We start from the raw sequence: 25,437 nt of genomic DNA, 5'->3' as shown, positions 1-25,437 counted from the left end.
ACCCGGGTTCAAGAATAACTTATTTGGTCCAATACCCCCATTATCCATAGTGTTATTAGAGCATGAGATGGGTGCCAGGAAAACCTGTGACTTGTCAGAATTTAAGTCCTTGGTTAACATTGATGACTAGATGCATGACGCATAGGACGTAATCATCTTTTTTGAAGTAACGTCTGTATTTATAAGACAAATTAATGTGCAACATAAAAAATCGAAAAGTATAAATGTATCAGTACATTTACCAAAAGATATTCCAATGCAAATATTGTACATTTTTTTTACAAAGCTTTTTTCAACTCACTCTGTCTGTCTTATAAAAAAGACTGTGGATATTATATGTCCCATACCCATTCTCGAAAGTTGAAACTTTGCACAATTATTTATTGGCGTAGAACGTCTTACATAATTTGTTGATCAACCACAACTTCGACAATGATCACTCTGCTGTACAATATATGAAAAATGGAGCGGATTTGATCTCCTTTAGTACTTATATTTTGCTAGATCCGCATGAATCTATGGGGCTTTCATTTTAATATTCAAAGTGATTTTAAATAAAGAGTGGTCTTTTTTTAAAAATTATAAATAGCCTAAAATGGTGCTAACTTTTCTGAATTATAACCCAAGTTTCAGCCAAATAGTAAGCATTAATGAGTGAATGACATTATTCCATGATCATTTTATATTTTTATCAATATTCTAGATATTTGTTATAAACACAAGTCGGATACATAAGAGATTAGCAGAGAGGTGATAAGTAATATTAAATTTAAATGGTTGTCCAGCTCTCCTCTATTGACCAAAACGCAGTATGGAAATGACAAAATGGTCAGATCAAATTTATTTCATGTACTTTATTTGTTTCCATTTTTTTTTAATTATAGGACTATATGCTATTTATTACTTGGAACTTTGCCTAATCGATGTTTTAAAAATAGAAAATCATTGCAAGGGACGTAACTGTATAAATGTTATACTATTTTAAAGGAAAAGGCAATTACCTCTCCTAGCGACACGACTACTGAAGGGAAAAACAACGTGATTCAGAATAGGAAGTAACATTTCAAATTCCTTACTTTACATTTGTCTTTGAGAGTGCTTTGAGAGTGCTGTAATGAAAAATCTCAAATCCATCCTCTCTACACTACATCCTTATCAAGGATGGCTGTCTGGTTGTGCGGTATGCGCACTGGACTATCGTTTAATCATCTGTCCCGGGTTCAAACCCTACTCGCTGCCATCCCCCGTCGTCACGAGGGAGGTTTCGAGTAGGAAGTAGATTATCTCTAACTCCGAAGGAACATCCGAAACATGTAAAATATTTTACAAACATATTTGCAGCCTTTATGACCTGCCACTCTCACACAAGAATTTTTTTTTCTTTCTTGTCACTGTAATTAGAAAGGGAATCCCAGTTTACAGACTGAGTGTGTTGATATAAGCTTGGTAAAAATCGTTTCAACAAAGAGGAAATTACTCTTTTTAAATTATGGTTCAAATTCCCACTATGCAAATTTGCAGTTATCTCCCGTACGTGTAAGTACTATTGCAATGTTATGTAAAGCTAATTTGAAAGGGACGGGGGAAGGGGGAAATAAAAACGTTTACCAGAGAGTACCAAAGAAAGTCTAAATTTGAATTGCCAGAAGGGCCGGTAAATTTATACTACATCATAAAAGTCTCTAGATTTATTGCCCTTGATAAACAGAGGGACCTTTTTTAAGTCGTCGACCATTTTATTGGAAAAAAATTACATTACCAGGCGATCGAGCTTCGTACCGTTATAAAATTACGTAAGGTAGGATATATACTCGAAGCCATTTTGGAAATATATCTATTGGATTGAAGAAAGTCTTTGCAGTGTAACTTCTCAAATGGTTACTTTCACACATTTAATATTGTAATTAGTATTATAATTAGTATATTCATCATGGCTTTAGTACGAAATATCAAATGATGCAAAATCTCTACGCTATAGGGTAAAACATGAACTTTGTAACAAAGTAAAATGGCGCATTTTTTCCTGAGAGACTTAAAAACATCGCGTTAGTATTCTAATGAAGCGTTTTCGTGGGTCATCTCTGTTACGCCGACCACCTTACAGCTCACTAAAAAAGATTGCCAATGGCATATTTTCGTTCTCCATACAGAAAACGTGCCCTGCCCATCGCGAATGTCAGACTATAAAAAGTTCATACCGCACATGCAAGAATATCGCTGTTTGTAGTGCAGTCTTGCCACCGTATGTCCATGATGGTGTGCACATATCTTTGGCGAAAGCGTTCAAGAAGTCTTAGCTGCTTTCTATAAAGTACCCATGTCTCAGATCCATACAAAGGGTTAAGAGACCCACTACTTCGTAGACACTGATTTTGGTAGGCGTTTTCACAGAGAAAGCATAGACTCTTTGAAAGTGGCAAAAACGCAGCATCTTCCGAACCGATGCGTCCCGGGTTCGAATCCTGGTGAAGATTAAGATTTTTAATTTAGGAATCTTTAATGGGTGCCTCTCAGTCCACCTAACTTTAATGAGTGGGTAAAGGTGGTTGAGTTAATTACGACTAATTGATAAAATAATTTGGTCAATATTTTTGATTGATTCATGTGTTGTCATTGACAGTGAATAATTGTGCAAATTTTCAACTTCATCACATAATGGGACGTTAAAGAAATAACATGTAAAAGATTTGTACCAGACAGAGGGAGTTGATAAGCTTTGTAATAAAAATTCGTCACCAAGGGAGTGCAACTACAGTAGAAAACAAGCTTACTGCATAGGGAGGCTATAGTATTGTATGAATTTCTACTATTGAATGGAGTCTTATATGTTGAAAAATATTTTTTACAATGCTATTAAAGCCAGAACTTCATGAAACCTGGAGGGGGGAGGGGGGAACCTGGACACCGAGATCAAAAAACGGCTTCAACGGCTCTTTTACTAGAAACTTAACAGTTGATGTATATAGCTGAGAAAAAAAATTACTAGCTATTTGGCTGTGACGAACACACTTGCCGGGGATTATATTATTAAACTTGATAACTCAATGAAGTGAAGAAAGAAACATCTTTCTGTATTTTCTTCCAAACTTCTTTAATAATACTTCTTCAACTTTCACATCAAAATAACTTCTCAATTCAATAACAACTTTACTTGATACTTCATAAATAAAACTTAAAGACACATACATACAACATTCAGCATCAACTAATAATATTACTTCAACTAATAAACTTTAATTAATGGACCCGCTAATATCACAAAACTTATAACTCTATCAAACCATTACTAATCGAGGACCATCGCTCTACAACAACTACTACTATGAGAGGACCCCGTCTAACTGACTTTTCCCCAATTTATACTTTTTTTAAATCGTACATTCCAGAATCATGGAAACTTCTCCGATAATTAATTTAGTAACTTTGACCTTCTAGAAGCTGACGTGTGCTATTTTTCCCCTTAACCTCTTTCTTTGATTGGATACCTAAAATTAACTTGTTTACACTGGACACTTGCACTGGTTTGACCTCGCTTCTAGAACTTGGTTGAAATAGGTCACAGACTCGACTTGTGACATTGGCAACACTGAGAAAACTCTAGTTTGACCGTTATAATTTTTCAAAGTATAGAAATATACACTTTTAAATTCTGTCATAAATTAGTATATAAAAAAAAAATTCATAGCGTAATCAGCGGTAGTGTACTGATAAATGAGTTGTTTATTAATTTTAAAGGTCTTTCAGTTTGGTGATAGATAATTAATAATCTAAACTTTGCTTCTTTTTCTTTTTTTTTTTAAATTTTATTTTAATGTAAGTTGTATAATAAAGGTATTTGTCTGTTAAAAAACTGTATTTTTACATGTTTTTCTTTTTTAAATATTTTTTTATGTTATCAAAGCGCCTTGAATCTACACATCAGAGCCATATACATTTAGTTATCATTTTTATTATCAAAGGATTGAAAAACATGAGTTTTTCTTAAAGATTATGTTTAATGTAATCGAGTGGTCAACATTTGCATCATCTCGTAGTTCATCGCCCACTCCGACACAGCACAAATATTCTCATCATTGACTGAGCTCAGAAGCGCTGGAGGAAGCAAGGGAAGACAATCTTTGTGAACCAACACAACAACACGAGCAGGATTAGCTGGAGTCTGTGTATAAATAGCTGACCTCATTGTAAACATTGACCAATCGTCTTCCTTCAAGAAACTTTTGCTGCAGACGAGAAGGATTCTCCAACTGGCGTTCAAAGCCTCGATAATCCCACTGGCTTTATCAACCGAAGCTATAAGATCGCGGTCTATTAAAAATGTCTTTAATTTTAGTGAACTTTCGATAAAACTTCGTAATTCTTTGCAAGGAAACTGATAATCTTTATCAGAATATCCGATATATACACCGACAGGGTAGTCACGTCTGCTGTGTAATTTGAATCCCCCAAAGAGCTGCAGGAAAAAAGAAACAATAAAATTCTTGTTTCTCATTGTGATAAAAACGGCAAATACTCCAATGCAATAAAGACACAGCATTATCAATGCAAAATATAAGAAAAAACTGCCCCAACATTCTCTCCACAAGGAATCCAGGTTTGAGTAATCTAGTGTATACTTTCTCTCCCCATCGGTGTTCATACAAGTGAAATTTCCGTTTTGATCAAATGTCACTAATGTCATCCTCATCCAACGCATAAATGACAAATCACTACAGCTGCATGACAAGACATTCCCTTCCAGCAAAATTTCCAATTTCCCAGACTTGGTTACGAGATGATCCATTTGCTGAGCCGTGGTCTCGTCTATTGTAGTTAAAGAGTTAAAGCGAATGTCCAGAAATTGGAGTTCTGGGGTGTTGGTCAAGTCAAACGGAATGTCCTTAAACTGGTTTCCAGACATATTAAGCCACATAAGGCGATTATTATACGAGAAGGTGTTTTGGGAAAGATAATTCAGAGAATTGGACGAAATATCGAGCTCTTGAAGTCTCGTGTGATTTTGAAATATCCTTCGGCTGTTCAGCGAGATAAAATCACGATCAAGTTTACAACTGGAAATGGCAAAGTTTTCTAAAGAGACAAAAGTGTCAAAAAATGAAACAGAAAGTACGCTGACGTCATTTCCGGATATTATTAAAGTTTTTATCGCCGAAACGCCTTCCATTAACCCATTGAACCGATAGAATCCGCTGTCTGAGATGTCAAGGGACGTCACGTTTTGTGCCCCGACTAATATAAAATGATATTCAAACGACTGGGACATGACCAGCCTTTGAAAGTTCATATATTGTAAGCTTGGGGAAATAAAAATGTAATTGGGAATGTTGAGCTGATAAGGATTTTCGTCAATCATGTCTAGGTATGGACTGAAAGGAGAATGCCTTATCATTTGTTGTTGGTTTGAAGTCGTATCTTTCTGGTAGTGATTATTTTGACTTGAGATTGAACTAGAAGCTACATTCCTGGTAGCGGGAGGACTAGATTGAGGGAAAGGTTGAAACTCGTGGCAAGCTCGAAACATGTTGATAAAAGTGAAGGACTTTAAATTATCAAGCGTGAACAAACGTATCAAGGCAAAGTTATTGCCCTGGATGGGATTCGATGCTATATATAGATGCATCAAACATTTTTTCCACGTGTATATATTTTGAACAGCATCCGGTTTAATATAAAATATTCTGTTGTCGATCAATGTGAAACTCTCCAGACAAATATTCATGAGGTATTTAGTATCATGATTAGTCAGGATGCCGTTCCTCGTTGGGTTCACCTGAGTCAAGGTTCTAGTTGTGGTATCTAGAGTAATCTCAGTCATATTCCTGCCTTGAAATGGTTCCAACAGGCTCAAAATCTCCTGAACATAAAGCAAAACGTGGTACATTGTGAGGACTTTCAAATTACTTAGAGGCTTAAACGCATTGTGGCTAATGTTATTAATATTACTCAGATGGTCCATTGAGAGATTTTTTAATTGTGCAACATTTTGAAATGACCTATCATCGATGTACATCACTTGCCCTGAAAATTGTAAAAATGTCAGATTTTTCAGATCGTTGAACTCTGGGCCACAATAGAGAGTGTCCAAGTCAAAGTCAATGGAAAGACTTTGAAGCAGCGGCAACCTTGTCAGAAATGTGTAGCTATACGTCAATACACCGACATCGCTATTGTGCATAGCATTCAAAATGCGTAAGTTTCGTAGAGGAGCGAATACGCTTTCCAGGGAATAATGATCAGTGAAATTACAGCAATGCATGTGTAGGTTCAGTTCTTGCAAATTGTGCAGCCCTTGGAATGCGCCGGCGTCTATTCTTCGAATGTCATTGCTTGAGAGATCAAGTCTTGTCAGATTTGTCAGTTGGGCGAATGTTTCGTTGTGCAAAGTGACTAGCTTGTTGTTGTTGAGAAGGAGGACTGTGGTGTTGCTGGGAAACCAGGACGACTCGATGTGGTCAAGAGATTTATAGGAACAGTCCACTGTAAGATTCCAGGTGGAACATGGAGAAGTCTGATTTTTCAGGTTCCCTAAATGGAACGCCAATGGCCTTGTTGCTTTCAAAATATTTTTTGGTGAAATGAAAGCAGTGTCGGAATTGAAGTGTCCATAAGGAGTACGAGTCTCTCTTGTATCCATTTGTTTCAAGGGTCCTTAAACAAGCAAAACAGAAAAATACGCTTTTAAAAAGGTATATCGAAAGAGAAGAAATCCACATTTACAACTACATCTCTCAATAATGTAGAAGTTATTTCAATTTTTCGATATCAAACAAAATAATAAATTACCTATAATTAATTTACTAATTGGTTGAATTGATTCATGTTTTTTTAGGTACAATAAATAATGGTTTAAAGAGTTTCAAATAGATCCGAGAATGAGTGTGGGAGAAATAACGTGTTCAAAAGTTCAGACAGAGAGACAGATAGACAGAGTGAGTTGATATAAGCTTTATAAAAAAAATAGAAAAATCAAAGTTCCCTTTAAAGCAAGGTTTTAATTTGAGCATACAATCGAATAAAACTATGCTTTCTGATATGTTTCGAATGTAGCACTATGAAGGCAAACGTGTTTTTAATTATTATTGATTAGATTTGAAAATTCAAACGTTTGTCCAGAAGAAAAGTTTATTACATCCCAGCTTTAACCTCCTGCAGGACCTGGGACCTTTGTGGGACACTACTAAAGACATACGCCACATACATGCCATACATTTCCTTAATGATGGCAGTTCTAGGATAGGCTTCCTTCTGTCGTAGAAAGTCTTTAGTTCATCTCGCAGAAAGTAACAAGATGAAAGCCTGGACATTAGCTTGAAAAGGATAATGGAGGATGCTCTGGAATCATAGACATAAAAAATATAGACTGGAAAAAGGAAGTAACTTCATGTAACTTGAAAACATGTATATCTATTGTATTCGGATTTCCGAATTATGAAAAATTGCATGATCTTCACGCTGAGAGATTTAAAAAAAAACACAAGTGAAAATATTGTAATACTTATATAGGTTACGGCTGAAATAGATATGAATACATAACTTTTATACTGCTCATAAAAGCTGTATGCTAAAGTACACAAAATTGCAAGTCACAAATTTTCGTTTCATAAAACTCTTTTATCGACCAGTCTATATTTATTTATGTCTATGTCTGGAATGCTACGAGAATACTGTAAACTTTTGAGGAAGAAGAATAATTAACTTCCGTTTTGTGGATGACATAGATGGTCTGGCAGGGAACAGAAGAAGAGCTAGCTGACTTGAAGATGCGCAGAGACCAGATTTCCGTGTAGCATATCTTATGAGATCAACGCCAAAAGAAAAAGGTGACCAAAAAAAAAAAATAGCATGGCTTTAAAATGAAATCAGTATTGGAGGCGAACAGTTGGCAGGTTTCCAAAGTTTTTAATACCTCGGAGCTATCGTTTCAAATGAAGGAACTAAAGCTGAATTACTGGCCAGAATTGTACAGTCCACAGCAACACTTGCATAGCTCTAAACAAAGAAAGACAAAGGCATACCCCTCGACACTGATTAAATACTGATACGCTATCTGGTCATAGCCACATTCTTGTATGCTTGCAAAGCTTGGACTCTTGACTGCAGAACTAGAGAGGAGGATTCTAGCAATGGAATTGAGATGTTATTGAGGCTTCCTAGGTATCACCTATAAATACCGCATTACGAACAAGAATATTAGAAATAGGATCACAGCGACAATTGGGCATCACTATGACCTACTGATCGCTGTCACAAAACGCAAAATACAAATTAACTATAATTTCATAAGGTCCTCAGGTCTAGCAAAGACTCTCCTTCAGGGAACAGTACCAGAAAAAAGAAGACGAGGCAGGCAGAGAAAGTGAAGGGCAGACACTATCAAAGAATGGACGGGCCAATCATTGAAAGACATTAAGGCCTAAAGACTGACAGGAATGGAGAAAGACGGCAGACAGATCAGTGGTTCAACACACTCAGGGATAGGTCAAGGTGAAAGTGGAACTATGTGGCCCGGGATAGGTCAAAGTGAAGGTGGAACTTTGTGGCCCCTACATTAGGCCTCCTCCCTACCTATGAAGCGAGAGTGTCCAAGGGATCGCTAAATACCTGAGTCAGTTATGGATGATTACAGTACTATTTCTTATAATGTATTAAAACAGAAAATACCTGACGTATCCTTAGAAAGACCATACGATCCACTCACTTGGTATGTGATTTATCATTGTATCTTACAGAGACCGTAGCATAAAAGTAAAATTGAGACTAACCTTTTCTCTGACCTAAATCATACTCTTCCGTGTTGCGATACTTTGTCAAGACGTCTTTTCTTACTCTGTAGATATCATTCACTGTATTCTTCATACTAGGAGTGACCCGTACAGACGTGAACAAGAAAAACAGAAGTCCCGTTATCTTGCCCATGTTTAGCGTTAATCATAAGCTTATTTCTTTCTAGCTCTCTTGCTCTATACGCTTTTAAAAGACTATGGGTTCACTAAATGTTATTTAATGAAATTAGATAATAAAAATTGATTTTACGGCCTATGTCTTTCAATCAATAAAGCTTACAATGGTAGCTATTACAGCCATAAAAACGTCCATGTGGTGAAGATTGTAATTTTTGATATCGTGTCTTCAAGAGGATATTATTTCAACTCTTCTCCGTTACCAGCATATTGAATAGGGTTTAAAGAAAGCACATTATGAAACAGTTTATGGCGGAATCTACAATTGTTTCAATTCCAGGAAGCTAATTAGTATGATCGAGTTCCTTTAAAAAAGTATTCTAATGTGCTATTTTGAATGACAACATTTTCATTTGAGGTAATCAAACCAAGTCGGCTTCACGAACATTGTAGGCTAACGTTATCCAAAAAGTAATTTAGGAATATTCATGAAAAATTAAAATAATTTCTACTATTCCAACAATATTTATTTTAAAGGCAAGCAGAAAAAGGTTTTGTGGCCTCTTAGAAAATTTCATACCTTTTTTTCTCTCCAAAAAAGACAAAAAAAAAAATAAAAATATAAACTTTAGTCTTAGGAAGTTACTATAAAATTGATTAATACTAAAATTAAAATTGTTAACTTTGCTGTGGTACAAAATGCATTTATAGCGATCCCCGAAAGGGGAATCTATAGGCGCTATGAGTTTTGTGTGGTCTGTACGTCCGTGCGTCCCATTTAGATCTCGTAATCTAGATAAAATATATATCATAAAAATACACCATTTTTTACAACTATTCACTATTAACAGTAACAAACACGGGAGACTATTTAGTAAAGGAGATTGTTATTTACCACATTTTTAAAACATTTATGCAAACGGTTTTAGATTGCTAAATGTATTGGTAAGTTAAGTTGGCTCTGTCATACTAACTACTAACACATTGACAGAAATATATTTACTTATTTAAAAGAGAACAAAAATATATTTAATAGGCTTTTATGTGGAACACCATGTAAAACAATAATTAATAAGTAGTATTTCATATTATCGCTTAGGGCACAGCAAGAGGCTAAACACGTAGTACACTTAACTAAATGATTTTTTAACGGAATTTTTTTTTCTCGAGGCTTTGAATAAGAGATTGACCGTTTACTTAACAATTAGATAAATTAGAGAATCATTATAAGACATCAGTTTGGCCAGGTTCACATCTAACTTCAACTACACTTTCACATATCTCTTGGTCTGCTGGATCATTGGGGCACCACAGAAGATCGGTCAACTTTCTTTCTCCATTCTTCTCCGTCATTTGCCTTTGATAGAATTCCATTTTGATAATATTTGAAACCTGCCTTTTTACCTGCCTGGGTGGACCACTTCGGGAGCCGATTTTGAGTTTGTGTTTCCACACAAACTTTCTTTGTAACCATTTTTTTATTTGGTTACTGATGGAGTATAATTTCAAAATTGTGTAGCTATGTAGCTTATTGCGACTTATGGGTACCATAGTACCATCAGTGGTTGGACCCTAGAAAGACTTCATAAGTAAGAATAATAATTAGACTGGATGTAGCGACTAGAAAAGACCTTCGCCTTTCTTTGGATAATCTAAAGCTTGACATTTCTAATATTGTTAAATTGCAGTAGGCACACGGTTCCTATTAACTTCATTTCATTTTTAGTGAATTCAGCAATAGTAATAGTTATATATATAATATAACCAAATTTACAATTAAGCCTTAAAATAGTAGCGCCTAATATTGAATAACTTAAACTTAAAATGGGATTATTCAAAGGAAGAAAGAAAGCCATGACAATGAGATGAATATTTTTTTTGTAATCTCTGTAGTTTATTAGATATAATTTTTGTATAATAGTAATAAAATTAACGATCTGTTATTAACAACATGAAAATTATTAAATAAATAAAATAATTAAATAAATAAAATAAATGACATTTTATTCAAAATAGCCTTTTCACGCTTCTTTGTAAGTATTTTTCTTTAAAAGAGAATGGGACTCAGGCGGATTATGTAATGGGGTAAAATATGAAAATGGAGCGGTAGGCAAAAAAAGGATGAAGACCACTGAGCTATACGATAGAGCCTGATGGCAAACATTGCGTAAGTCACACGCTAAGACCTGATTGTTTACCCCATTCTCTGATGAAATTTATTAATAACAAGTTAGGGCCTAGGTTAATATTTGAACATTACATAAAGTTCCCCTTTCAGACAATGAGGACTATAGGGCAGATGATTTATAAGTTATCTGTTTCTGTGGCCCACTTTTCCCGACTAAATTCAGGTACCCATTAGAGCTGGGTGAACTCAGAGGCCTCTAAAGATTCCGAAATTAAAAATCCCAGTCTTCACCAGAACTTTACATATGCTGATAGTTAAATAAAAAATAAATATTATTTTGAGGCCACTTTCTGTCACTTACAAGATACATTACTCCTGTCTCTAATCTCTTCGTTTGTGATGCGGTCTTTGTCTGTGATACCTAGAATCTTTCTGTAGCATCTTAATTGTATTGCTAGGATCCTCCTCTCTAACTCTGCAATGTCCAAGATTTGCAAGAATATAAGAATGTTCTGTGACCAGGGAGCGCAGCATTTGGCGGGACTGTTTTCACCGATAGGAGAATGGGCTTATCTTATCTTATAAAATACAGACATTACTTCAAAAAAGGATATGTTTACGCCCTACGCACCATGCAACTAGTCATGCATGTTAACCAATGACTTAAATTCTGCCAAGTCGTTGGTTTTCCTGGCTGGCTCAGGCAACCCATTCCATGCTCTAATAGCACCAGGTCTAAGGGGAGTAACTGGCGTAAAAAGCCGAGACTGACTTAATTGTTACATTATTCTGTTTGCTATCTTATCATTTCTTTAAGTATACAATTATCTTTATCAGTATTATGCCATGCTTAGCACTTGACAGCTTTTCATAATTTACATTTTTGTTGCTTTTCGTAGATCAATGAGAAAACAAAAGAGCCTTCTCTACGCCTAAGAATGATAATTAATAACAGTTATCTACCTTGCACGAGTTGACGCAAAGCTTCATATAACTCCTACAATTAATATAAACCTTAAATGCCCAAAACATTAAATACAATAGATTCCTTTTACAACGGAAAGTCATAACTTTATTTGAACAGGCCCTGCAATTATTAAACATAATGTATGATTTTAATTATATGGTAAAAGTAAGAAGAGTTGGAAATCAGTTCACAATGGAATTAATTAAATAATGGCAACGTCTTCGATTCCTATGATTAAGGATGCGTGCAGTGATTCAAATGAATATATATCGTTAAAATAAACAAAACTGAAAAAAAAAACACAAGGTTACAAGGACAGTTTGTATGGAAACACAAACTCAAAATCGGCTCCCGAAGTGGTCCACCCAGGCAGACAAAAAGGCAGGTATCATTATTTTCAGAAATAACATCAGAATTAGATTCTATCAAAGATAAATGACAGAGAAGAATGAAGAAAGAAGGTTGACAGATCATGTGTGCTGCCCCAGCGGTCCAGCAAACCAAAGGATAGGTGAAAGTGAATGTGTAGTTCAATGTGAGCCTGGCCTAGCTAATGTCTATAATGAATATCTAATTAATCTAATTGTTTTGTAAAGGGTCAATCTCTTATTCAAATCCTAAAAAAAAAGATTAAAAAAAAACATTTTCGTAAAAAAAATAATTAAAAAAATTAATTTCCTTTAGTTAAAGTGTACACACACACAAATTACGGAACCCATTTTCGTATTTTTCAGCAAAGTAATCGCCGAAATCAGTCATTCAAAGTTACATTATTAAGAGTGTAACTGTGAAGTATTCCTTTGCTATACAATAACACAGATTCCATTACTCAGTCTTACCGTTAACTTCTTTTCGGAGAGACTTTTTCCTGTCCATATTTTTATTCACATTCTTAAAATTTTCCCAATACTTTTCCAAATCTTCTCTGATATTGACATATTTCTGACACTTTCCAGCATATTTAGTATCGCTGTAAGTATATTCCAGTTTTGAGTTGTGTCCACTGTTTGGTTTGCAATCCGGGGAAGAGTTAGGATCAAGCGTGGCGCTTTTTTTATATTCGCCTCTATGCTTTACTGAAATAAGCCTAGGCTCCGCCTTCTTTTGAAACGGTTCGCAGTTGCAGTAATGGTGGTCATCTCGGAGTTCGTTATCCAAAGACTCTAGGGATCTGGAGCGTTCGCGGCGATAGCGAGTCTTCTGAAGATCTCGATCTCTTTGTAAAGACAACGATTTTTTCTTAAGTTTGGACGACCTTTTGACATCTTTGGGAGTTATGTACCCTGAGTTGTCGTCAAGGACTGTGATATACATGCCATTGCTTGTTTCTTTGAGTTTTCCAGACTCGTTTGGAGTTTGTGGAGACTGCAAAACGAGATTGTCCTTGACCTCGGGGACTTCGTTGATCGTCGAGGCGCCAGCGTCCTCTGCGTTGGCGTTCACAACAACGTCGTCGACTGTGTCGTAGTGGTTAAAATCATTCATGGAGAACGATGCGTGCTGGGAAGTTTTCCGGAAACACTGGAAAACTGCAATAATAAAGAAAATATGCGTGTACAAAACAATGAACGTATGTGAATTTGTAATGACATATAAATGTTAAAATACTAATCATTGCCACTGTAGAAAGTCATTTTGCTGTTAAGGTAGTTTATAAAAACAAAATGAATAAATAAATATTTCTCAAAATTAAAAACACGTTTGTCTCAAGATTTAAATGGCCTCAGTGATACTTCCCTATTCTATTTGGGTGTCCACATCAGCCATGATATCCATTTCCACCGATGTACCTTACCTCGATGAGGTAAATCTCTTCCACTGACGTACCCGCTTCCAATGACGTACTTGCTACCGCTGGGGTAAATTCTTCCTCTGACCTACCCTTCCTCAACTTATTTGCATTTCTCCAAAGAGGATAATTTCCTACATCCTCTACTCTGTTGTTTTCTATTCCACAGAGCTACCTTCCTCTACTGGTTCATCCTCTCTCTTTCCATGAGCTCCCTTCCTCCACTGGTCTACTCTCTTTTCATAAGCTTGTTTCCTATACTGTTGTTTACTCTTCCACAGAGCTACCATTCTCCACTATTGTGTCCTCTTCCACCTTACTCCATTGTTGTACCTTCTTCCAGTGCAACTTTCCTACACCGTTTTTGCCCTCTTCCAAAGTGCTGCCTTCATCCACTGTTATGCCTTCTTTCCCAGGGCTACCTTTCTACACACTTGTGTCCTTATTTCATATTATAAAATACAGACGTTACTTCAAAAAAGATGATTAAATCCCACGCGTCATGCATCTAGTCATGCATGTTAACCAATGACTTAAAAACTACCAAGTCACTGGTTTTCCTGGCTGGCTCAGGCAACCCATTCCATGCTCTAATAGCACTAGAGAAGAAGGAGTATTTGTATAAATTTGTCCTAGCATATGGGACGGGGAATCTACTTATATCTCTGTGTCTTTCTGAGTATTTTATTATTTTTTTTTTATTTGAAGATTATGGTTCAGTGTTTTATGTATAATTGCTACTTTACTTTTAAGTCTTCTATCCTGAAGGCTTTCTAAATTTAGTGATTTTACTAAAGGTGTTACTCTAGTCAAATGTGAATATTCGTTTGTTATGAATCTCACTGCTCTATTTTGTGTGCTGTTCTAGTTTCTTAATGTTTTCTTGAGTTTAGGCGCCCCAAACAGAGGATGCATATTCTATTATTGGCCTAACGAAGGTTAAATAACATTTTAGTTTTATGTTCTTATTTGATTTATAGAAATTTCTTTTAATAAACCCTAATGCTTTGTTTGATTTTTTGATAGGTTCATTCATATGTGGATTCCATAACAGTTTTTCATTTATTATAACACCTAGATATTTTGCGTTTTTAGTCTGTGTCCGCTTCCGCTACCTTCGTCCACTGGATACGCCTTTTCGTGTAGTATGCGCTCAGAACTATAGTCGCGATGGTGTCTGGTATCGAATATTTCCCTCCACTATCCACTATAGTTCTACGGTAGGTTTAGGCTGGAACGTGATTCAATGGATTATTCAAAGGAGCCTCTGCCTCCCTATAGAGTACCCTTTACACCAGAATTACATAAGTAGCTTTTAATTTTATAACTCATGCGCCAATGTGGGAAGCGTGGTCGAGGGGCCAAGTGCGCTTGAACTTGGCTTGGCTACCGAGAAGGGGTTCGACACCCGACTCGGGCAGAGTTGTGTTTACTGAGCGCCTTAAGGCAGCACGGAAAACCAACTCTTAGATACCCTAGATTGGACCAAAAGCGCTCTGAGCATGCTATAAGCATGAAAGTAGCGCTATTTAAAAGCTATAATAATAATGTGTAATTGAACTGTACTGTTGCTTAAAGAAATTGTTTTAATAATATCTGATGTAGGTTTGTGTAAAAATGATAAAATGTTACCAATAGTGTTTTCCGTTTTCCGCTATAAGTTAAGAGATACACAAACCCACAAACCATCATCTTCTCTTCATGATGTCGAACAGGGATTTCGTGGGTCTATTCTGAACTTTATCTTTGAGTGTTCGAAAGTATTTCAAACCTTTATCTATTTTGTCAGGGTGGCATTGTCTCAAATGACCCTCCAGCGTAATTGGTTTCATATCGTCATAAAACCGCTTATTTGACAAGGAAAGAATAAATCCCAATTTGAAATAATCAACGCTGTACAGTGTTTCTGTTTTGTTAAACATTAGTTACATAAAGACAAAATGAAGCTATTGAAATAAGTATTGAAATTAAATGCAACAATTTTTCGTTTGAATAGCATGATACATATTTAAAGGATTAACTAAGGTACAAATCATGGATTACTTTAGGAAATAATTACATTAATGGGATGTGAAAATTAAAGTCGCAACCTGAATAAATGAAATGTATTATCGTAGACCCCCGTGGACATCTCATAGACCCCCAATTTATTTTTATCTTCCGTAGACCCCTTGGAAGTCTTCGTGGACCCCTGGGGGGTCTATATAGACCACTTTTGAAAATATACACAATATGATTGTAAAAATAAATTCAACTGTTTTTTTGTTTTTGTTTCTAGAATTTAGTTTGACATAAATGCATATTTTAGGACTATAAAAGGTTTGTACATTAATCAAATTGTTTTACTTACGTTTTGTCAGAGTGTATATTTTCTTATTGATTCTGAAACACATAAAGAGAACGGCTGAACATCTTTTATGAAAGAAATAACAAATATAAGCAACAGATACACTATCGTAAGAGGAATTATATTTTTTATTGTAAATTGTAAGATTCGGTTTGCTATTGATTGACATTTCATATCAAAATAATTTAATTTTGTAAATACATATCCGTGGGAATAAATTAAATGAGCTTTTAATCTATTTATTTTAATACTTAGTCTTTGAAATATTTTAATAAACATGCTTTTAGCATCAAGTTTTGATTGACAACGATTAGTCAATTTAGAAAGTACTTTATAAAGTCAAAGTTGAAGTCACTGTCCGATTTACTTGTAAGTAAAGTAAAAATAAGTGAAGTTCCCTTTTCAGACCTTTATGATCTATAGGGCAGATGATGTTAAGGTCATCTGTTTCTGTGTCCTACGGTTAACGAGAGTGTCGTGTGGCCACAGCACAACGACAAACCCCCTTTACTTTTCCCCAACTAATGTCATTTAGAGCTGGGTGGACTCAGTGGCGTCCAAAGATCCCAAAATTAAAAATCCAAGTATTAACCAGTATTCGAACCCGGGAACTCGTTTCGAAAGCAAAGCTCTCACCTTTAATATTAATGTTTGTTATGTCATACAATGTTGATTTCAAATTTAAGTCATAACTAATAAAGTCTACAGCTCTTGATATTTTTTTCCGGCTGGTTAAACTTTATTAGTTTATTGCAATAATGTTTATAAACCACAACATATATATATCCTGCTTGGCACAGTCATATTTAAATAACCCAAGAATGTCATGTCAGTATTTTTTTTTCTTCATTCAATATAGTTATCTAACGTTTTACTCACGTGTAGGTTTGGTTTCTTTTACCTTGAAGACGAAAGTAAAAAAATAAATAAATAAAACGTTTTCAATGTATACTCAATAGCACAAAATATATTCGAATTTCATTATAAAATGCTACGCCTAATTTGATTTCAAGAAATGTTGACTAATATTTAGGCACGTTCTATAGACCCAGAGGGACACAACAGGGAAAATGGTATTGCATACGACCTTTAACTATTGCTTAAAGAATTAGAGATATTAAAATGCCTTACAAAAGGGGTTAGCTTAACAAAAGTGATGCTAAATTATATACAATGTTGAATTGTCTTTGTGGTAGATCTATGGATACATTTTCACATTTCAATCTTGCTGGCATTCATTCTCAAATACACAACCTAATAAAATAATTTTTAAAAAGTCACCAAGAAAAGGACCATTTCATATTCCATATGCTGCTGTGCATTCCTAGAAGTGCTCTTTCTTCCGTGACGCTGCAAGGGCATGGGACAGGTTGCCTGAATCAGCCAGGACAACAAATGACTTCTTTCAACTAAACATACTTCTGTTACTTAGTGTTATGGGCCGTTGGGGCAGAGTAAATCATCCACTCACTATCTTCTCCATTCCTCTGTCTTTTACCAGGCTCAATCTAGTTCATCCGCAGGCCTGTCCATTCCTAGATGGTCTCTGCCCGTTGCTTCTTTTCTCTACTGTTCCTTTTTTTTCTTTTATTTAAAATTTCCCCTAAAGAAAGATCTTTGCAGGCCCTGTCGATCTTGTAATGCGGCCGCACAGTCTTTCCTTGCGTTTTCGACATTGGTAAGAAGGCAGGTCATTGTAGGACCCGATATAATATTGTGATCCATTTTGGGATTTCCTCATTTGTGATGCCGTCTTAGTGTGTAATATCTCGAATCTTTCTATAGCTTTAATTCCTAAAATACAGCCCCGCGAGCTACATCCTTCAAAAGTACGACGCGATGCTATACGGCCCTCCAAAACGTCGTAATCTCTCAATTGAAATTTCGAAATCTTTTTTTAATTCAAATTACCATAGACCACTTAATAATACAATTTTTATTGCTATAGGAAACAAAAAAAAATTAATCTAATATTCTCGAGCAACTAGCAAATTACGAATGTATTTCGATTTCTGACATTTGCGCTTTCAAAATTGTAGATAAAATCAAGATTTGTGGTATTGTCTATACCTGTAATCCCTTGTCTATACATCTATTGTAAAGAACAGTTGGAGAATATTTTTGTCAAAGCCTCAAACTTTATTAAACTTTATCAGCACACAGGTTCTACAATATTTGGTATAGCTGTATTAATAAATAGTTTGGTCATTCCAAAGATTGTCTATTTGGCTAACATTACAGAGCCACCTCCTAAATTCATAAACAAGCTGAACAAGTTAATTAGAAGCTTTATACTTAAAAACACTATTAGGAGCATTATGCACACTACACTCATTCAAAACAAAGAGGATGGGGGGATAAACTTGCAAGATGTTAAAACAAAAATACATTCGCTAAGGCTAAAATTTGTAGGTCAAGTAGTTAGAAACCCAACAAACTTTCCCTTGACAATTTACTATTATGGTTTAAGATTAAGTAGTCTTCTTCCAATACACAATGACACTCCTCATTGTTTTGGTACAGTCACTCATCCATTTTACAGATCTATCTCAGGAATTTTACCTGGTAATGAACATTTAATACACAACAAAACCAAAGAATCATACACAACACTTAAAAAGCTGTTACACGAAAGCCTAGTAAATAGGATTAAGTGGGGGAGAGTTCTTGGGGTGACAGAATTCAAGGACACATTTATAAACCTACACAGCAAACATATCCCACCTAAAGCTAGAGAGATAAGTTATAAACTTATCTTTGGGATGACCCCTATGGTTAGAAAATAGGCAAATGACCGTGAATGTAAATTATGCAAATGTAAATGCTGATAATGAGAAACATATGTATTGGGAATGTCCATTATTCCTTAAAGTTAAAGTATTGTAAGGGACTTATTAGAAGCTAACTGTGGCAACTATGTGAATGTTAACTTGTCTATTGTTTTAAACAAGCTGCCAAAACTAAAAAATTAAATAGCACATTATTTCAGCTTGATTATTGTTTCCAAATACAGGAATCTTGTTTGGGCTAGCTGGCTCAAAGCTCTACATAATAATAAAGTGTTTGATCCTAATCACTTAGAATTGACATTTAGGAAAATTATTGATTTTAGGGTAGAGAATTATCTAGTTTGATTTTCATACGCTTATACAATACTGAGGCAGTATTCCAGAACTGGGGTGTTGGGGGTCAGGGATATTTGATATTGTGTTGATTGTTCTGGGGTAGAGGATCCTTGTATAATTTTCTGTCTCTAGTGGTTTCAATGGTTAGGTAGTATGTCTATGATATTAAATAATATTTCTATTACTATTATTATATTTTTAGGTTAATCACTTTTCAATTGTTTATGATTTAATACTTGTGAATTATGAGAACTTACAAATAAAAAACCTATTTTAAAAAAAGCCCACAAAAGAGGCAAGAGGGCCCATAAAAGAGGCATATAAAGACCAAAAAAGAGGCAAAGAAAAGAGGCCTAAGGCCCAAGGATTCCTATAATGATAAAGCTAAATTTGAATAGCGCAAATTCTGAGGTTTCCTTTAAAAGGAAAGTATTTACCGAAAATAGAATAGAAGTCGGCTGTAACAGTAGCGTAGTAAGGTGCACATGGGGTGGAGATCAAGAATCCTACTTTAGGCGCCCTTCGCGAGGTAAAGCGTGGCATAAACCAAAACGAGTTATTCAGTAGGCCTCTTTATCAGTGCATTTATAGGTCACTACATTTTAAACATATGAATTAATAACTACTTTCTTTTTCTTCTTCGTTGAATTAATAACTTCTTTCATTTCTTCTGTGTTCTCGTGAATTATTACTTTCGTTTTTTTTTTTCTTTGTTCTCATGAGTTAATAACGATAAATGCACTTTGAATGTTCAATACAATTATCTAAGACGTCTTTACATTTAAGCTTTTAAAATATCAAACATTTGTGTTTTTTTTAAATGGCTCTTATGGGTTCATTTTGGTCATTAAGCTCCTTTCGTCTCAGGGTAGCAATGCCACCGGGCGGCAAATGGCAAATTACCGAATCGCTCACCTTAAAAAAAAATTGCCATTTCCAAAGGCGAATGCGTAAAAAATTGGCTGTTTGCAGTGATGGGGGGAAAAGTGAAGAATACAGCTGAAATTGTTTCTGCTTTGATCACAATTACAGTTGGAGCGGAAGGTATGAGAAAAGAGTCTTCTTTTAAACGTAAGGAATAACTGCTCATTTACTGTCTACATCGTCATTGCATGGCTGCAACATTAACAAGCAAAATATACATAAAAAAATACTTTAAAAATAAAGCTTATCTTATCTTCGTCTTATCTTATATAATACAAACGTTACTTCAAAAAAGAAGATGATTACATCCTACGCGTCATGCATTTAGTCATGCATATTAACCAATGACTTAAATTCTGCCAATTCACTAGTTTTCCTGGTTAGCTCAGGCAATCCATTCCATGCTCTAATAGCACTAGGGAAGAAGGAGTATTTGTACAAATTTGTCCTAGCATATGGTTATATAGTGTAGTGAGTCTAGTGGCCTAGTTTAGTTAGAGAGTATGTTAGTTTTGTAGATGAATATATTGTGTGCATTGTTTTTAGCGACGGTAGAAGTAGCGGCGTTGTCAGACAGATGAATGATGTAGCAGAAAAGGCGTAGATGAAGAATAAGATGGCTGGGGCTTAGAGAAAGTTGAATAGTGAGAGAGGCGGATAAAGAAACAACGGATCGTGAGACTAGACAAAGCCGCCCATTTGTGAAGAAATGCATCCGTTAAGTCTGTCCTTCTATACGGTTCAGAAACTTGGAGAGTCACTAAAACAAATATGGAAAAGCTCCAGACCTTTGTTATAATAGATACCTACGCCGAATTTTAGGAATTAGGTGGCCAGAAAAGATAATTACTGTCGATTTGTTGGAGAGAACTAGACAAAAGCCCATAGCCCAAGACATCACAAAATGAAAATGGAGCTGGATAGGACACACCCTGCGAAAACCAGCTACCAATGTTGCAAGGCAGGCACTTGACTGGAACCCACAAGGAAAGAGGAAAGTGGGCAGACCCAAACAAACCTGGAAGAGGTCAGTCATCATTGAATCTGAGGGTACTGGAATGACATGGGAGCAAATGAAGAAAGCTGCTCAGAACCGAGTTCGGGGGAAATGTGTGGTTGCAGCCCTATGCTCCCCTGGGGAGTACACAGGATTAAATCAAGACATCAGTTGAAGTGTTAAAAAGTCTTGACTACATCTATCTTGTTAATTGCAATGTCCCTTTGCTTGTTTAGACTGGTTGATGAAATATTATTGGATTTGTACAGCACTTTTTTTAATTTATTTAAACCAGGTATTTAATGTCCATTTAGAATAAATAACAAATCAACAAATTATTTTACAACTGCATACAAGTCTCTCACTCAAGTCTGCAAACTTAACTAACAATGATGTCATTAATGTCTAACAACAAATACATTTCCCATCAATAGATAAATATATGTGTTGCTAATGACAATTTGTACAGCACACAAAATCCTAGCCAACACAATAGAGTAAAGGGAGACGACTGTCAAATACTTGTTATATTTATAATTATTTTTGTTTATCTACCCTTTTCTCTATGTAAAAAAAATCCTTAACTACCACTATTTGGATAACTTATTTAATTGGTTAATTGGTTATTTAATTGGTTAAGTTATTTTAATCTTGTATTTATTGATACCTGTACAATTATTAAGACTAAATGAATACTTCTGGTCAACTAGGTCCGAGAATGGGCAGTGGGAGAAAACACTTGTAAAAGACTCCAGCCAGCCTGGCAGAGTTCATTATAAGGTTTCCAACAAATAGATCAATGTCTTACCTATGGTTCTGACCAAGAAACAAATGATGCCAATAACAACTATCAGAGCAGTGGACACACTGGCAGCTACAACCACATTGGGTCTTGATGACTCTGGAATACAAAACACATCGTTACCAACAATTGTCACATTACTATTATTTTTCAGTTAGAACTACGATGGGTTCGTGACTTTTGTTTGTGGAACGTAAATGAGGCTGGTCGCTGTGCTGGCCACATGAGACCCTGCTCGTTAACCGTTGGACAAAGAAACAGATGACCTTAACATCATCTGCCTGTAGATCGCAAGGTCTGAAATGGGAACTTTACTTTCTTAATTTTCCACACACAAAAAAAGTTTTGTTTCCTTATAATCTGATTAAGCTTTTACCTTTCTCTGATATTGTTAGATAAACTTTCATGATTTCCTCGTTAGTTGTTTTAAAAGTCACATTGACAACGTGAGTGCCAAAGTGATTTCGGGTCACTCGCTGGACGGTCAACTCAACCCGGTACTTCCAGTCTGAGAGCTTGCCGTACATCACGATGACGTCGCTGATGTTGTGCCGGAGGTCGTAACAGTCGCACAAGTGGAGTTTGTTGCTGATTACGGTGACATTAACACAGGCTGAAAACGTCACACTTGCGCCCTCTGAGGCTTCGACCATTTGGTTTTGAGATGAAGCCTCACAGAGGCGTGGGTGGTCTTCAGTACCTAAAACACAGGCTAGAAAAGAAAGATAAAAAAAAATAATTTTTTAAACAAAGCTAATATTAATTGTAATTGTTTCAATTAGTTTGGAGAAAGAAAGGGGTATCTGGGTGAATGTTACCGTGATATCTTTTTAAATGTATTTTATATTTTTTAAAAAGTATTACGACTTCAATTAGAATTTGAATTCGAGGGCTCAAGCGCTCAAGGCAATGTGCTAACCACTGTGCAAGCGAAGGTTTCATAGCTATCTATTGTTAGTTTCAAAATTTTAAGAGACAACGTATAAAAGGGACTAGTACAACTTATACCGCCACATCAGTCAAGTATAATTTCTTTCCCTTGTTCAATACCAAAATATTTAATTACCAATAATTAATTAACTCATAGGTTATTTTGTTAAAATTGATTCTTGTTTTATCAGGTACTAGAAATACTTGTGCAGAATTTAAACTTCATCCGAAAATGTGTGTGGGAAAAATAACGTATTCAAATGTTTTACTAAACAGAATGGGTTGCTATAAGCTTTGTAAAAATATAATAGTCTATTATCCATAAAGTCATGTTCTAGCCTGCTATTACCCGTAAGTATTATGGTACCCACAATTCTATTATCCATAAGGTCATGTTCTAGCCTGCTGTTACCCGTAAGTATTTTGGTACCCACAATTCTATTAACCATAAGGTCATGTTCTAGCCTGCTGTTACCCGTAAGTATTTTGGTACACACAATTCTATTATCTATAAGGTCATGTTCTAGCCTGCTGTTACCCGTAAGTATTTTGGTACCCACAATTCTATTATCTATAAGGTCATGTTCTAGCCTGCTGTTACCCGTAAGTCTGATGGTAACCATAATTCTTTTACTCACACGCCGTCTTCTCTTAACAATAAGTCTGCTGTTACCCGTAATTTTCTCCTTACCTAGACCCATAAGTCTTCTTGTACCCATAAGAATAACAATGGTGTTAGTAATGTTACACATAAGTAGATATCTGATTCTAGAATCCAAACATACAACATGTAATTGTTCTAGCGTGTTATTATTACTGTTATTATATGTGACATTTTAGTTTTATAACTTACGATCTTTACAAACTTTACAAACACAAACACGAGAGCTAAAATGACAAACTAATCTAAAAAAAAAATTGAACTGATACGTCTTAATGTTCTTCTTGTATGTACTGTAAAATGCTATATGAGATCAATGGGGAGTGAGTTTCAAACCTTTGGCTCATGCACTGAAAAAAGCCCGCATGCCGTCACTTTTGAAGGAGAAAAGTGGCACCTCTGAATAAAAAGGTTTCAACACGCTATTCTCCCGACACTCATTCTCGGATCAAGTTGTTATAAAAAGTATTTATAAAGAACTTTAATGTTCACATTTGTAAATCCGCTGGCCTCTTTCAGACATAAAACGGACCTGGTTTATCTAGTGACTATTAGCAGGCCTATTATGGAGCCCAGAAAGTTGAGGTTTCGGTTGAGACAGGTGTTTCGGCCTCGACTCGTTTAATATGGTCGTAAAAACTCGTTAGGTTGTCAAAAATAGCCAGTTTTCCCATCCTCCTAGTGAATTCACACGTAACTTATGGTCAAAATGAACTGCTGAGACTGATAATGCTTACAATTAGCAGAGTGGCAGGATCTGACAGAATGTATTTATACATTAAAAAGGCCCTAAAAATATTTGGACTATGGGGCCCATTTAGGGCCCTTTATAAGTCCAGATATTATATGTCAATTCTAAATATTTCTTTGGGGTTCTATGCTATAACTTGTGTCGCCTACATTTAAATCGGCCCTAATGTTGGCCTATCTCAGCATGCTTTAAACAACATAATAATTGGGCGGTACGTGACGTTTTGGCGCCGCCGTATTGGCCCCGCCGTTTTGGCAATGGGACGTTTTGGCGCGAGTCGTTTTTGCGACGGGACGTTTTGGCGCGAGATATCATTTGACGATAATTTAATAAGCACGTAGTTGTTTTTTTTAATGAACTCTTGAATTCCAGCGACTTAGGCAAATAACCCTGGTGTCTATGTATACTTAACTTGAAGTCTTTTGAGAAACATGGCACATGTATTATATTTTTACTTATTATTAGCAAGTGTTTGGTATGTATAGATGGAGATACCATACAGTCATTAAACAAACCAACGTTAATGTGAACAAATAATTGCATCAATTTTTAGTCTATCATCGTTTCATTTTGTTTTTAATTTTAAAGTAATATCTTAAAAAACTTTTTTGAAAATAAAAGTGTGCCTCTTAATAAACACACATACACAAGCCAAAACGGCGGCGCCAAAACGGCGGCGCCAAAACGTCCTGCTTCGTAATTGGGATGAAATTGACTAAATTTGCGTCAAAATTTCTAAAAGCCAAAAAAACTTGTGGTTTACCTGGCTCAGTAGACAGATCATCGTCAAACTTGTTTGGATTGCTAGCAGTAGACAGATAGAAACTGGACATTGTAATCAAAAAGACAAACTGGCACATCACGAAGAAACACATTTTGTTTTTTGGTCAAGTTTTCAGAAAGTTAATCTACATTTTTTAAGTCTAGTTCTCATCCAGAATGTGTAGTTTTGGGTAGTCCCCTGCGATCTTACATTCCAAGATAACATTGTTATGCATTATGAGAATATAGAAACAATCATCTAGAGAAGTGTCATGATGTCTCCTCTATTTGGCGTGTGATCTAAGTTGATGTTTTCTATAAGCGCTGGGCGACAAGAAGATTTAACTTCCTGTA

At 35.6% G+C, this 25,437-nt stretch overlaps 2 protein-coding genes across 3 annotated transcripts; both read right to left on the bottom strand.

Annotated features, from left to right (window-relative positions):
- Positions 1-3,933: 3,933 nt before the first annotated feature.
- LOC106055272 (toll-like receptor 4) lies at positions 3,934-9,079 on the bottom strand. 2 transcript variants are annotated; one of them, XM_013211461.2, is made up of 2 exons: positions 8,763-9,079; positions 3,934-6,648 (listed from the first exon to the last, which is right to left on the bottom strand). In XM_013211461.2, exons 1-2 carry the CDS (start codon positions 8,914-8,916, stop codon positions 3,995-3,997), a joined length of 2,808 nt encoding a protein of 935 aa, XP_013066915.1. In that variant the 5' UTR covers positions 8,917-9,079; the 3' UTR covers positions 3,934-3,994. The 2 variants fall into 2 exon arrangements, with proteins under 2 accessions (XP_013066915.1, XP_055865449.1); XM_056009474.1 differs by lacking the exon at positions 8,763-9,079 and adding an exon at positions 8,662-8,744.
- Positions 9,080-10,761: 1,682 nt separating this feature from the next.
- Positions 10,762-25,437, bottom strand: LOC106055277 (uncharacterized). The gene is made up of 6 exons (XM_013211466.2): positions 25,085-25,437; positions 22,356-22,691; positions 21,986-22,078; positions 17,011-17,032; positions 16,135-16,166; positions 10,762-13,524 (listed from the first exon to the last, which is right to left on the bottom strand). The coding sequence occupies exons 1-6, from the start codon at positions 25,194-25,196 to the stop codon at positions 12,821-12,823; spliced, it is 1,299 nt and encodes a 432-aa protein (XP_013066920.2). The 5' UTR covers positions 25,197-25,437; the 3' UTR covers positions 10,762-12,820.

The sequence above is a fragment of the Biomphalaria glabrata genome, chromosome 14 (genome assembly GCF_947242115.1).
Source record: "Biomphalaria glabrata chromosome 14, xgBioGlab47.1, whole genome shotgun sequence".
Taxonomy (NCBI): domain Eukaryota; kingdom Metazoa; phylum Mollusca; class Gastropoda; family Planorbidae; genus Biomphalaria; species Biomphalaria glabrata.
The sequence above is the reverse complement of the archived record's forward strand: the minus strand, read 5'-3'. Positions and strand labels throughout refer to the sequence as shown.